This window comes from Camponotus vicinus, unplaced genomic scaffold, assembly GCF_025532165.1.
Source record: "Camponotus vicinus isolate PSW18456_S1 unplaced genomic scaffold, iyCamVici1.0 SCAF_11, whole genome shotgun sequence".
In the NCBI taxonomy this organism is placed as follows: domain Eukaryota; kingdom Metazoa; phylum Arthropoda; class Insecta; order Hymenoptera; family Formicidae; genus Camponotus; species Camponotus vicinus.
The window spans coordinates 16,721,698-16,735,014 of NW_028141947.1; the positions used below are offsets into that span (position 1 = coordinate 16,721,698).

At 38.7% G+C, this 13,317-nt stretch overlaps 2 protein-coding genes across 5 annotated transcripts; one reads left to right on the forward strand and one right to left on the reverse strand.

Moving 5' to 3' along the window:
* The first annotated feature begins 124 nt into the window (after positions 1–124).
* LOC145962334 (cytidine deaminase) lies at positions 125–3,993 on the forward strand. The gene is made up of 2 exons (XM_083083355.1): positions 125–506; positions 2,876–3,993. The coding sequence occupies exons 1-2, from the start codon at positions 470–472 to the stop codon at positions 3,289–3,291; spliced, it is 453 nt and encodes a 150-aa protein (XP_082939481.1). The 5' UTR covers positions 125–469; the 3' UTR covers positions 3,292–3,993.
* Tor (serine/threonine-protein kinase Tor) lies at positions 3,475–12,538 on the reverse strand. Of its 4 annotated transcripts, none has more exons than XM_083083351.1 (8): positions 12,259–12,538; positions 12,109–12,181; positions 5,717–12,018; positions 5,470–5,612; positions 5,243–5,383; positions 4,539–5,163; positions 4,049–4,229; positions 3,475–3,809 (listed from the first exon to the last, which is right to left on the reverse strand). In XM_083083351.1, exons 3-8 carry the CDS (start codon positions 11,973–11,975, stop codon positions 3,794–3,796), a joined length of 7,365 nt encoding a protein of 2,454 aa, XP_082939477.1. In that variant the 5' UTR covers positions 11,976–12,018; positions 12,109–12,181; positions 12,259–12,538; the 3' UTR covers positions 3,475–3,793. The 4 variants fall into 4 exon arrangements, with proteins under 4 accessions (XP_082939477.1, XP_082939476.1, XP_082939474.1 ...); XM_083083350.1 differs by having other exon boundaries at positions 4,533–5,163; positions 12,310–12,536; XM_083083348.1 differs by having other exon boundaries at positions 4,533–5,163; positions 12,259–12,536.
* Positions 12,539–13,317: the final 779 nt, after the last annotated feature.

Genomic DNA, 13,317 nt, shown 5'->3' on the forward strand with positions numbered 1-13,317 from the left:
TTTTTACTTTCTTTCTTTTTTCTCTTTAGCTTCTTTAAATTGAATTTTCCCGCGCAATATATCGATCAATTCTTTTCGATTGTCGCGAACATCTGTGATATTTTTAAAAAAATGTATTGGTCAACAATATCAACAAGTACGAAGAGATGGAAGAGATAATTGGCGGATGGTACGATTGCAAGTCAGCAATCGCGTTTATTATCGTGCTGGATTATATCGCGTAAATGTTAGATTCGAAGCTTTTAATTCGACTGTCTCACGTGATTAGCGTTAGAGTTACGTTAGATCAAAATTAGACCAGGTAAGGTTAGACGGAGGAAATTGGTGGGCAAGTAATATACGCCAAAAACCGGCGACTCCGAGGCTGCGTCGAGTGAGACGTCATTGTTGCCGAGGGCTTCATCGAGCTCGTATTCGACCTGACTTGACCTGATTAGTCCGATTGGTGGATCTTACGATTCTCGACAGGATGTACACCGGAGAAATAGTGGATTTCACGACGCTTGGTAAACGCTCGTTTCTACAAAAGTCGAGCCACCTATCCAAGCGCGCTCTCGTTTCTCTCTTCAACTCTCGTCATCCTTATTTTTGTCATTGTCGGCGCATATTGTCGATCCGATCGTCACGTAACATTGTCATCCATATTTTATATTCTTTAATCTTTTACCGCTTCGTTTTCGATTATTCATGTTTTTTTTATCGCACGCGACTGAAAATAATTATATCTCAACACGTTGAATGTCTGATTCCTCCCTATAAATTAATAATATTTATACAATATTCTAGGAATATTGGATCTTATAGGGCTGCTGCTGAAAAACTTGATTTAATGTTGCTTTTTTGATAAATTACTTATTTTTGATATTGTATGTACTTATTTTGTTTACATGACTCTATTGTATATATATAGCTTGTTTATACCAGAACTGTGTCATATATGCAAATTATGTGTAACTTATTGAAAAAGAGAGAAACACATTACAATATTTAACATTCATTACAATATTTAACAATGATATCAATAATAATTAAACGCATTTATATAAAAATTAATGAAACTTCTAACTTTTAGAAATACCAAAAAGTTGATAAAGAATTTCATAACATCATTTAGAAATATTTGTCCATTTTTTTACAATTATATATCTTTGCAAACTCAATACAAAGGTTATCATCTTTTGGTAATAATCAAAGGAAATTAATAATGTTTTCTAAATTACATAATATCAATTAATTGCATATACATTAAAGTTTATTACTTCACAAAAAAATTATGTATAATTGAATCAGTGTAGATAAGAAGGCGCATTATATAATTTCATTTAACAGCAAATTAAGGTAGGGTTTTATCTATTTTATCAGTGGTCTTATCAATGCATGACTATCATAATATAAATATAATTAGATCACAAACATATGTAGTTGACCAAAGTGCAAAGATATGAGCCAATATTATTAGTTATAATATCTATGAATATTATTATGTATATTAATATATATATTAATATATATGTATATAATATATATTAATATATATTATATATATATTTTTAACTATATTTATATATATATATATATTTTTTTTTATATATATGTCATCTATATCTTGAGAATGTGCGCGAACAATTGTTATATCGATATAATCAATATTTCGCGCGAAAAGGCGGCTACCAATCAAATCGTATGAGTCGCGGGATAATCGTATTATTACTTCGCATTATTAAATTATATTAATGATTACTCAAAATTCTCTCCGTGAGAAAAAGAAGAACGCTTTTTGACACAGAGAAATTTTAAAAAATTATAAAAATTGGAAAAATTATTTTTAAATCTCCTTATTCTTAAAAATTATATATACAATATATATTCTTATATATTCTTAAAAATTATATATATATATATATATATATATATATATATATATATATATATATATATATATATATATATACAGGGTGTCCTAGACCACCCGTACACCCCTTTTCTTTCAAATACTAAGCATTTTAGAGAAAAACGTTTTCGACAAAAATTGTATGGTTTTGAGGGGAACATAAGATGGTGTCATTGGTTTGACCTTGGATGGCATCGTTAAGGTGAGGTCAAGGACACCTTTAATTTCTTAAATGGAATCACCTATTTTTTATTGCATATTCTTATAGCTTATGTCGAGAGCTTTCCAAAACACTATAATAAAGTATTTTTTCATCAAGTACTTTTCGAGTTATAAGGCTTGAAATAATTTCTTAATTTTACATAAACCATAAAATATCTAGTGTATTATAATAGTATAATTGTTAATTGCAAATTACATTTTTTTTTTCGAAACAATTTTGTATTTTCTTTACACCAATTGATTCCTCTCATTATTTTGTACATAAAAGTATTAAGGTAAGATAATCGAAAAATGACTATTTTACTAGATATTTTATGGTTTATGTAAAATTAAGAAATTATTTCAAGCCTTATAACTCGAAAAGTACTTGATGAAAAAATACTTTATTATAGTGTTTTGGAAAGCTCTCGACATAAGCTATAAGAATATGCAATAAAAAATAGGTGGTTCCATTTAAGAAATTAAAGGTGTCCTTGACCTTACCTTAACGATGCCATCCAAGGTCAAACCAATGACACCATCTTATGTTCCCCTCAAAACCATACAATTTTTGTCGAAAACGTTTTTCTCTAAAATGCTTAGTTTTTGAAAGAAAAGGGGTATACGGGTGGTCTAGGACACCCTGTATATATATTATACATGATTTTATATTGCGATTCTAAATTTATTTTCTAAATTTAATAATTCTAAAATTAATCGGGTCTCTGGGTTCGCGTTGATAATCCAGAGTCACTTCACTTGATAAACGCGTATATTTTGCAGACAAGGACATTCAAGAGCTGATAAGGGAGAGCGCGGCGGCGCGGGAAAAGTCGTACTCGCCGTACAGCAAATTCAAAGTCGGCGCCGCGGTGCGATGCGCCGACGGTAGCATCTCCCGGGGCTGCAACGTGGAGAACGCGGCGTTCCCCGCGTCCGTCTGCGCCGAGACCACGGCGATCGTTCGCGCTGTTTCGGAGGGGAAGAAGAAATTCACAGCGTTGACCGTGGTCGCCGACCAGGAGAACGTCAAGTTCACCACTCCGTGCGGAGTATGCAGGCAAGTTATCTCCGAATTCTTCGGCGATAACATACCCATCTACCTGACGAGAAGCGACATGAAACAGGTTCTACGGATTAAAATGAGCGAATTGTTCCCGTTCTCGCCGTTTCACACAAGTGACACGGAAACTTCCTAATCTATCTCTATTCGGAGGTGACGCTCGATCATCACAAAGGCTATGACTAAATTTTTCTAATGCTGCTCCTCGATTCGAATATTATATAATCTTATGTTATATATGATTTAATGTTGAGTTTTATTTCGAAGAAATTAATCGATGCCGAAGTATTATTTACAGCGACATAAAAATACTTGTCGATTGTTTAAAATGTGATATATTATGATGTAGCATTGAAACAAAAGTATTATAGTGAAGTTTAAAAAGACAAAAATGATTTGTTAAGATTATTATTGATTGTTAACCAAGTTTATAACGTATACGATACGCTAATATGTATTTTTTATATCTATGATCGTTATTTTATTACATATAAATCATATATAATAATATATCATAATAATTATGTACACCCCATATTATTATCGAATTAAACCTAATAACTTTGTAAAGTTAAATACAAAAGCGGGTAATTGCTTACATATGAGACTTCATCTTGACTAGAAGTTTTGTCTCATTTTTACCAAAATGGACACCTGTAACAATATGTAATATTAAAACTTTTATATATGTCCATGCTTTTTATATAACTTATATATAATTCTTTTTATATAAAATCAGACAAGGTCTGAACAAATTGTTTATATGCACATATATATATAATATCAAACAAAATGGATATGTTGTAAATAATAAAAATTATATATATAAATTACTAAATACACACACAGACATACATTCTTTTTATAATATATAATTATAAATAATTACGTACCATCCAATGTAACACTGACAAAGGTTTTCATTATTTGTAGCCTGCTGAATTAGTAGATCGACTTGTCGTCGAACGCTGAGACTTTCCTCGTGCGAAAAATCGCGTCCTGTTAATTTATCTCTAACTCTGGTTATAATCGTCAGAGCTTTCTTATTCAATGCTTCTGGTTGATTATTATCAGCTGTAAAAATATTGAAAGCAGAGCCTACATACATATACTTGGAAAAGACAGACATGTATAATAATTTTATTACAATTTACTTTCAACAATACTTGGATTTTTATAAGTCAATTATAATCAAAAAGATTTTTATATATGTACATGTCATTCTTTGTCAATGTTTTGAATTGGAAACAAATTTTTATTAATATCTATATAAAAGTATAAATTTTAAGCATTCGTGAAGCTTTAGAAACGATCAATTTAATAATTTATCATTCGACTCAATGCTAAGTTAATGAATTTAGAAAAAAATGCCTTTACCTTTACCTCCATTTTCAATGCTACACGGTACACCCTTCTTTGGTAACGTGGCAGTAAGAGAATCGAGCATATCACCCTGTTCCTGGCTGCTACTCGCGCTCATGCTCTGTGCGTCCGATCGTTTACTCTTAGGTACTGCGTTGTCCATCAATCTCCAATTGAGAAGAGGGTCGTACACGAACGCTTCCAGGACTGCCATTAAACTATCCTTGTTTCGATGCAGTACAGACATCACGGATTCACAGGTTCTCCTGTACGTTCCTTCGATGCCGGTCACTTCCATCGCGTTAATCAGCATTCGCGTCAGACGGAACGGTATCTTTTCCGGGAACTTTTCGCGCGTCATCGCCACCTCGAAGCAATCTCCGAAGTCGATGTGTAATATCTTACCGCTGAGACGATCCAGCATTAGATTAGAAGGATGACGATCGCCGAGACCAAGTATGTATCCCACCATAGACATCACGGCTAAAGAACGCGTGTAATTTGTTCTGCGATCGAACCATATCTCGCTCGATGGCGACTTTAGCCACAAAAGACGCGCCAAGTCGTCTCCATGTGTATGTTCGAGCGCGTGTTCAAACACCTCGACTTTCTGCATGAGCATAAGATGATCATAGTCAGGTGCCATCTGAAAACATAAAAAAATTATAGTACAAATATAAAATATATAGTATAATTATAAAGTTTAGAAAATTTATCGTACTTACTCGTAACATTATCCTATGTTCGATATTGAGTAATATCTTTTTCTTTTCTCTATAATCTCTAATAAGAGTATGAAGAGTATCGCAATACGGTACCCAACCGATTAATCCACTGTTTGTGGATAATGGAATCACAGCGTATCTCTAAACATATATAATCTAATTAATATAAAATCTTATACAATTCGCACAATACATCTACACTTATGTCAATTTCAAATTAAACTTACCTGAATAGTAAGATTTCTTCGGAAAGTATCCGGATCTCCCAACAAGAGAGTATTGACTAGACCAAATAATTGCATCACTCTCTCATCTTGCCTTAAATCCTCATGACCTTTTAGTAGAAACATGTAATCCTTACCGTTGCTACCTACAAAATATATACATTGAAATATATTAATATTATTTAAAAATTTCTTCAATTAAAAAAAATATATTTTTTCTATTGTAATTTAATTTTAAATTGTAACCAACCTTTAATGCATAGCTTCCTTGGTCTCTGTTTGCTGGTTATTACTTGCATAGAGCTATGAATACTAGCTATTCTCACTATAGGCAGACCAGGACTGTAACTTCCTGGTACAGCCAACTCCACGTCTCGACAGAGAAGCAATTTCGGACTAACGTATTGCAATTCTAAACTAGTCAATTGCGGCAGTTGTCGAGATATCCTTCGAAATACGTGATAATACAAATCCCAAGCTTGATTCAAATCTCGAACGTTTCGTGACGCTTTATATCTATGACACCATTCTTGTGCTTCCATCAAGTCCCTTCCATAAGCTTGATTGAAGGAAGTTTCTTTTAAAGTCTGCGGCCCCCTTTCGAGCATAGCGTGCAACGGCTCCAGAGTATCGAACATGCCTCTAACATTTCTTTCACCAAAGTACAATCTACTGGCCTCCTCCAAACCTTCGTGCCATAATTCGTGCCACAAAATCGCGACTCTGATGAGCTCATCGCTCGCCATCATGGCTTGTTGGACCAATGTTGGACTATGTTCGCACATGCTTTTCAAAATTTTATTAGCCGCGGTTTTTCTCGCATGACTAGCGCTCTTTGAAGCTACCGTCAACGGATAAATCAAAGCCTGAGGATGCGTTTTTCCTATATCTATAAGAAGATGATGTATGCAACGACCAACTAACGCCCTAGGTGTGTCGATCCTGGCTATGAGTTGTGGGATTACTTGCAGCCAAGTGTTTATTTCTATCAATCTTATACCCTCGACGACAGCGTCGTATACTTCCGGCCATTGACCATAGTCGAACCAGAGTGTCAGCAGACGGAGGGTGTCTTGCAGGGAATTGCCATCTGACAAATTGATGGATCTGAAAAATCCTTCCACAGCTGGCACAGTAAATTGAGATATATATTGCGAAAGATTATTGCGCGTTCCGTTCCCGGGTACAGCTGCTTCTGCGGGCGTGGAATCGTTGCCCTGTTGATGCTTATAAAACAGTACAGTTTCATAATTGGTATAGGCAAAGGCGTGCCATGCTTTGTACCATGTAGGATCATGTTCAGTTGCCGCGGCATAATAAGATAATACCGCGGGAATAGAGCGCTCGTTTATGCCCTGCAAGGCTTCCACCCACTCGCCAAGCTTGAGGTAGCATCTGGCGAGCACTCTCTTTTTGCTCTCGTGTTGCTTTTCGTCATCTTGATTCGTTGTTACTGCCGCCGTCGTTGGATGCAAATAAGTTTGCACGAATCGCTGCAATTGATTGTAAGCCTCCTCGCGTTTATTCGCGACCCACAGGTGCTTGCAGTAAGCAAAAGTCACCTGGGGATGAGTGGTCGGTAACGGCTGATCTGGAGTCAAGGATGGATCCGTACCCATCAACATCACCAATGTTTTGTGACACAGCATCAAACTGCCGCTCTTTCGGCAGAGACTGGCGTACTTGAGCCACGTGTACATGTCATCCTGCGGCGAGACCACCAACGTATGCACCTGTATGATCTTCTGCCAGTCCTCCACTATTTTTTGTCCACCTTGAAGTCTCTCCCACCACATGGCCTTGATAGCTGTTCTGCGTTCAGGTACTAGCTTGAACTGTATCACTTCCTCCAATTCTGCCAACTTTTGTACCTCCACCATAGCATTGTACGCTCGTTGATAGCTCTCACCAGCCATAGCGGTCAGTTCGGTATCTAATAAATCCCTTGCGCTGTCGATGAGCTGATGCGCGACGTTGTATTGCTCGTCATGGATCGCCAATACTGCTCTGTAAAATGCTCCGTCTTGAGTATCCTTTGGTATTAGCGAGACATACTTCTGCATACTTTCCCATTGACCTAAACCCCACGCGGCAGCCGCTGCCATTCTCGACATTCTTTGTTTGATGTCATCGCATTGATTCGACGACCATTGTTTCGTTGCAACTTCGTGCAGTTGGCTCCACTCGCCGAGAGCCTCCAGACAACGCATCTCGCCCAAGATGGATTCTACATCCGCAGAATCGCTCTCCAGACGTTCCTGGTATAGTTGCAGCGCTTTGTCCCAGTTGTGAAGTTTCTCGTACCAACGTATCTGTACTTTGAGATCCTGTTGACTGTGTTGATTCATCACATACTCCAGCAAGCCCTCGGCCGCTTCCTTCTGTTGAAGCTTATTATTGATGGAGATCAGAGATTCGAATACGTTACTGCTTCTGCTTTTGTGAAACTCGTCTTCCTTATAGTGCAAGGCCTTGGCGTACGCGCGACAATGCATCGCTGTATCCCCCAGAATCTTGTTATCCAATGGCAACGGGCCCTTGTCGCAGTGCTCCATGAACTCGGCCAAATTCAAAATGGTCTGTGTCACTTCAGTAGGTAGATCGGGAACCATTAACGCTTGATGCAGCGTTTGTATTAATTCTGTCCGGTAATTCTCGTTTAATTCAGTCCAGCATGAGACGAAGGCTGCGTTGAATAGATCCCGCGGTAATACGGCGTACGTTTGTGCCAACGCCCAGCAAGATCTTAGAGCTGGAGACGGGGACTCTTTGAGCAGACCAATGGAAAAGCACCGCAGCCACTCGAGCCAATCGTCCTTGGACACTCGCCGCGTCGCCGTCCATGCTTTCTGCAAATTAGAAGCTGATACATGTAATTTTTTGATTGTGGTCGTCTCCGAGGGCGTCAAGGAGAGCTCGCGATTCTTATTGCGCGAGTGTCGCAGTCTTATCAGCAAGAAATCTTCACCGTCCGTCGCAGTCGTGTCGGTGAGGATCTTATCTACTAGAATGTCGTATCGGGAATTGACAATCTTGTGTTTTGTCATAACTTTCTGCACCAACACAATGAAAATTTGATACTTCTTGCCCAACTGCATCACGACGGCGCAGAGCGTGTCCATGGCCGTGTTTCTTAGCTCCGGACATTGATCTAACGTACGCACTAGAGTGTGAACAATTCGCGATGCGAAATCCGTGAAATCCAGCGTATCTGCCAAGAGATCGACCGTCTCAAGAGCGACCTTATTGACGGCTATCGGACAATCGTTCGCGTAAAACAACTTTACGATTGGCGGTAGAACGAGGTGCAGATAATTATCCAGATTATTTCCGAATGTCTGTAGTGCCAGAAGCAATTTTACCGTCACCGCGCGATCTTTGCTCGTGTCGTGTGTCAGTACTCTCAGTATCGGAGGCATCAGTTGCGGCAGATAGATTTTGAACTCTGCGCCCAAGGCCACTGCAATCTGTTCGACCAAGAGTATCAATGTAGTTTGTAACGGGCTGTTCACGGTCCAGAATTCTTTGATCAAGGTGAATATATCGTCCAAGTAATTTCGTATATGTTGCTTCACGATCGCAATGAGAACGGCCAATTGCTGAAACAAGAATTCTCGAAAATTTATATCCGCCATATGCACGACATTCAGAAAGCTCGGCATCACTTGCGAGATATATGGCACGCATTTTATCCCGAGACTCTTGAATATAAAGGTCACCGCTTGTACCACCATAGTATGATGTTGAGACAAGGTCGGTTCGCGAATAATTCGCATAAGTGTTGTGATAGCAATCGCTGGATAAAACTCCTCCAATGTAGATGGCGACATATTCACCAGCATTTCGCTAGTGGTCAAGTCTTGAGTATTCTCCACATCGCTCTTGGTATCCGCCATCGAGCTGAGCGTGTCTAACTGGCAGTCGATTTGTCCGAGATTCATCTTGTGTTTATACGGATCCAACGCACCCAACAATCCGAGTACTCGGATAGTCTCTCTTCTGATAATTGGTTGTTGTTCGGTCTTGAGGAAATTGATAAGAACGTCCAGCAAGGTCGGATATTGCATGTACGGTTTCACTACGTGACCGGTACTGCCGACCAATTGACCAAAGACCCACAATGCCACGCCTCTTTTCTCAGGCGAGCTAGCATCTACCAACATTTCCAGCAATATCGATGAGAGTTCAGGCATCCATTGTTGCATCTCGGCACCGTTGACTTCCGCCAGATCACCGATTGCACGTAGAACGGCCAATATTACTCCAGGGTTCGGGTCGGATTCCTTTAACTTCGGGACGAGAACTTTCAAGATTGGTTCCATGTACGGTCGAACGAGTCTCGGTGCGGTGACGACCAGGTGATCCAACATTCGGGCGGCTTGCTCTTTGTTACGACCCATTCCCGAATGTTCCAATTCCGTGAGAAATTGCACCAGAGTCTTTCTCAACGACGGCATAACGTAAGCGGGATTCAGCGTGCTAAGTCGCCCGACAGTTCGAACCGCCAGTTCTCTTATCTCGAACATTTCGTCGTTCATAGCGATGAATAGCGCGGATAAATTCTCTGCTTGCGCCAATTGAACGTCAAAGGAATCGTCCAACGATGCCAATACCCACAGTCGAACATCGGGATCGGTGTCGGTTATTCCTACCACTAGCAATTTACCAAGAACAGTGGAGACAGTAGTAATTACCGTGGGGCCAGATTGATTCAGCGTCAATCTCAACAATCTGGAACACGTTTTTACAGCCTCCAATCGGACTTCCGCCTGTTCCGATGTTAAAAAATGATCCGCGCATCTCTTTACAAATTGTAACAGCGGATTATTATCAAAATTGAATGTGCCTAAAGTCTTTAGCGCGAGTACCGTCGACGAGACGTCATCTGCCGTGGAATTGGGACTGGTCACTGTCCACGGGGCTCCAGGATGTCTCAATGGCTTTTGCATCAAAACCTGAGATAACATTCGCAAAAGACCTTGAGATATATCTACTTGCAGAGACGGGATGCTGTGCGCCAATTCTCTGAGCGCCGTGGTCAAAATCGGACTCAATCCAGTTTGGAACATGGGCTCCAATAAATCCCTAACGTCGGAAGCTATGACCTGTTTGACTGCATGACCGAGCAGAGTGATACAAACAAATACTGCGGGTTCTAGGGAGGTACGTTTCTTACTCGGCGTTTCCTTAGACGGTAGCAGACTTTTAATCACTTCCATGATCTTCGGTAAGTATGGATTTATCGCGTCCTCCACTGCTACGGCTATAAAACCAATTGACGTGAAAGCGGCATAGCGATCTTTCTCGCGACTGCGTAAGATCAGCAGAAGATATGCCAAGGATTCTTTCAGATGATCCCTTATAAATTTCTCCTTGTTGAAAGCGGCAAGTCTCGGCAACAACATCATAAGAGCATGTTGAATGTGCGGACTTCTAGATATTTTTTGATTCATAACGTCATTGTACATATCATCCAATCTCTCTTGCATTAAACATCTGCAAACAGTCGACTCGTGTGCTGGATATAATGTGTGTTGGGACGTGGAGGCGTTCTGACTGGACTTAGCCCACTTGGACACTATCGTTGTCTTCAGGCGTGGCATCAAAGAAAGAATATCATTTTCATTTTGTGTAGAACCATTTAATCTCTCCATTAAAGCCTCATAGTTTCTTTCCCATTGAACATTGCTACATCTCAGCAACTCGTTTAACACCAACAATGAGCCATGTATCCTATCGTCTCTGTTAATGCCCTTCTCTTTCGTATGAACTTCTTCGAATCCATCTACTACTTCGTCGTAACACTGTTTGTACCATTGAGACTTGTGCATTTGTTTCGCAGTTTCTCTCTGAGCAGTGACTACCAACGCTGCTCTCAAAGCTTCCACAGCACCTTCTCGTATAGCGGGTTTAGGATCATGTATAGCGTTAAATATCAATTCGAAAAATGGTGTAACCTGTTGAAAAAAGTATGTTGGCACAGAGACAGCGAGTTCTCTCAGCACGAGCACAGCGGCGTGTCTCCTACCATCGTGTCTGTCTGCACCAAGCCATTCGAAGGCACGTTTCACTTCAAACTCGACATATTCGGCTGTATAAGTACCCGAAACTAGCGCTAACTTTCCGACAGTCTTCGCGGCTAATTGCATAACGCCCACATCGTTGGAAGGTATCAAGTTTCTAAGATAATTGGCAAATCGTACCGTTCGTGTATTAAAATTACCTACGTCTGCTCCTATAAGGCAAACTATGGCTAATATACCACCCTTCTTCTCACTTATATCGGAGGCGGATACCATTTCAAATATGTGATGATTAAATTCATCCATAAAGGCTGTGATTTCCTCCTGCGACGCTTCTCGCAGTTCCCTCTTGACATACAGGCACAAGTCACGTGCCGCTTTGTTACGTGCCTCCTCATTTCTCGACTTTAGTCTTTGGACAAACTGTTGCATTGATATACTCGACATTGTTTTAGTATTGGATGTATAAATCAAGGTGTAAAACATAACACTTGTGATTTCATTAGATGTATCTCATCTATCTAATAGCCTAAAAAGCAAAATTCGATTATTCTATCCTGTTTACAGCAAAATGGGAGATGAAGTACTGAGAGAATTATATATAATTTTAGTTATTTACTTGTCATTATATAAATTCCTTGCTACAGCGCAATATTATTACTAGCAATGCAAATGCGATTAATTTCTTCCAGCTAAAAAAAGTTCTGTAATGTATCTTTATCTACACGTACATAACTACTTGAACTTTATATAAACATGTGTGTATTACCGCTCTTTGATCTTTCTTTGAGCTATTTTATTCACAACTCGTGTCTCTTACTTTTCATATCGTGTCTCCTAATTTTCATTTCGTATAACAAATAAGACAGCAACGCGTTTTCGTATTAAATTGAACATTATTTCTCTTTTATCATTTTCGCGTGACTTATGTCACAATCAAATGTAAAGCAATCATATGATCGCAGTGAACCATAATATATAAAACCACAGGAAATCACATCACCATCAACCACGTTTAATAGCGTCGTAGCCATAGATACATAGATAAGAATAGATTGTTTAGCGTACTTTTCCGGTCATCTGGCCGTTACTTCTTTGGTCAAAATCACTAGCTAAATCACTAGGGCTTTGTTCCACTTAACGATCGCAACGCTCGCAGAATCATCTTATCCTTGTTGTTCGCTAAAAGTTAAACAAAGACACATCATGTTTACAAGTGCCGCGATCATTAAGTGGAACGCAGCCTAGGTAGGGATCCTCAAGTGAAAGATGGGACAAAGGGCTCCGGAAACTTGGCACCCCCACTTTGACTTTTCGATTTTTTTTTTTAATTGTTTGTAGATTGTGAGATTAATTAAAATGTGAAATCAGCCTTTCGTTATAAAATAAAAATAAAAGTGACTGCCATCATTAAGTCAGCGTCATCGTTTTTAATTTTAATTCTATTTAAGTTCTGCAGAAGGTCACTCGATGCAGAATTATTTGTGAGTGATGATTATACTAATGTGATGATTATACTAATTAAAACGTTTGTGAGATCGTTGTTTCTTAAATAAAAGCCAAAAAGCATATTTAGTAATTTCTAGGGAAATGATGTAAAGTTAGCTCTTTCGTTTAATTTCAATTCTATTTAAATTATTATTTAAATTATTATTTAAATATTTCTATTTAAATTATATATTTTATAGAGGGTCAATTGACGCAAAATTGTGAGTCACGAATATACTAATTAAAACGTTTGTGAGATAATTGTTTTTTAAATAAAAACCAAAACCATATTTGGTAATTTCTAAGGAAATTTCTCCAGACGATTTCAAAATGATTAAAA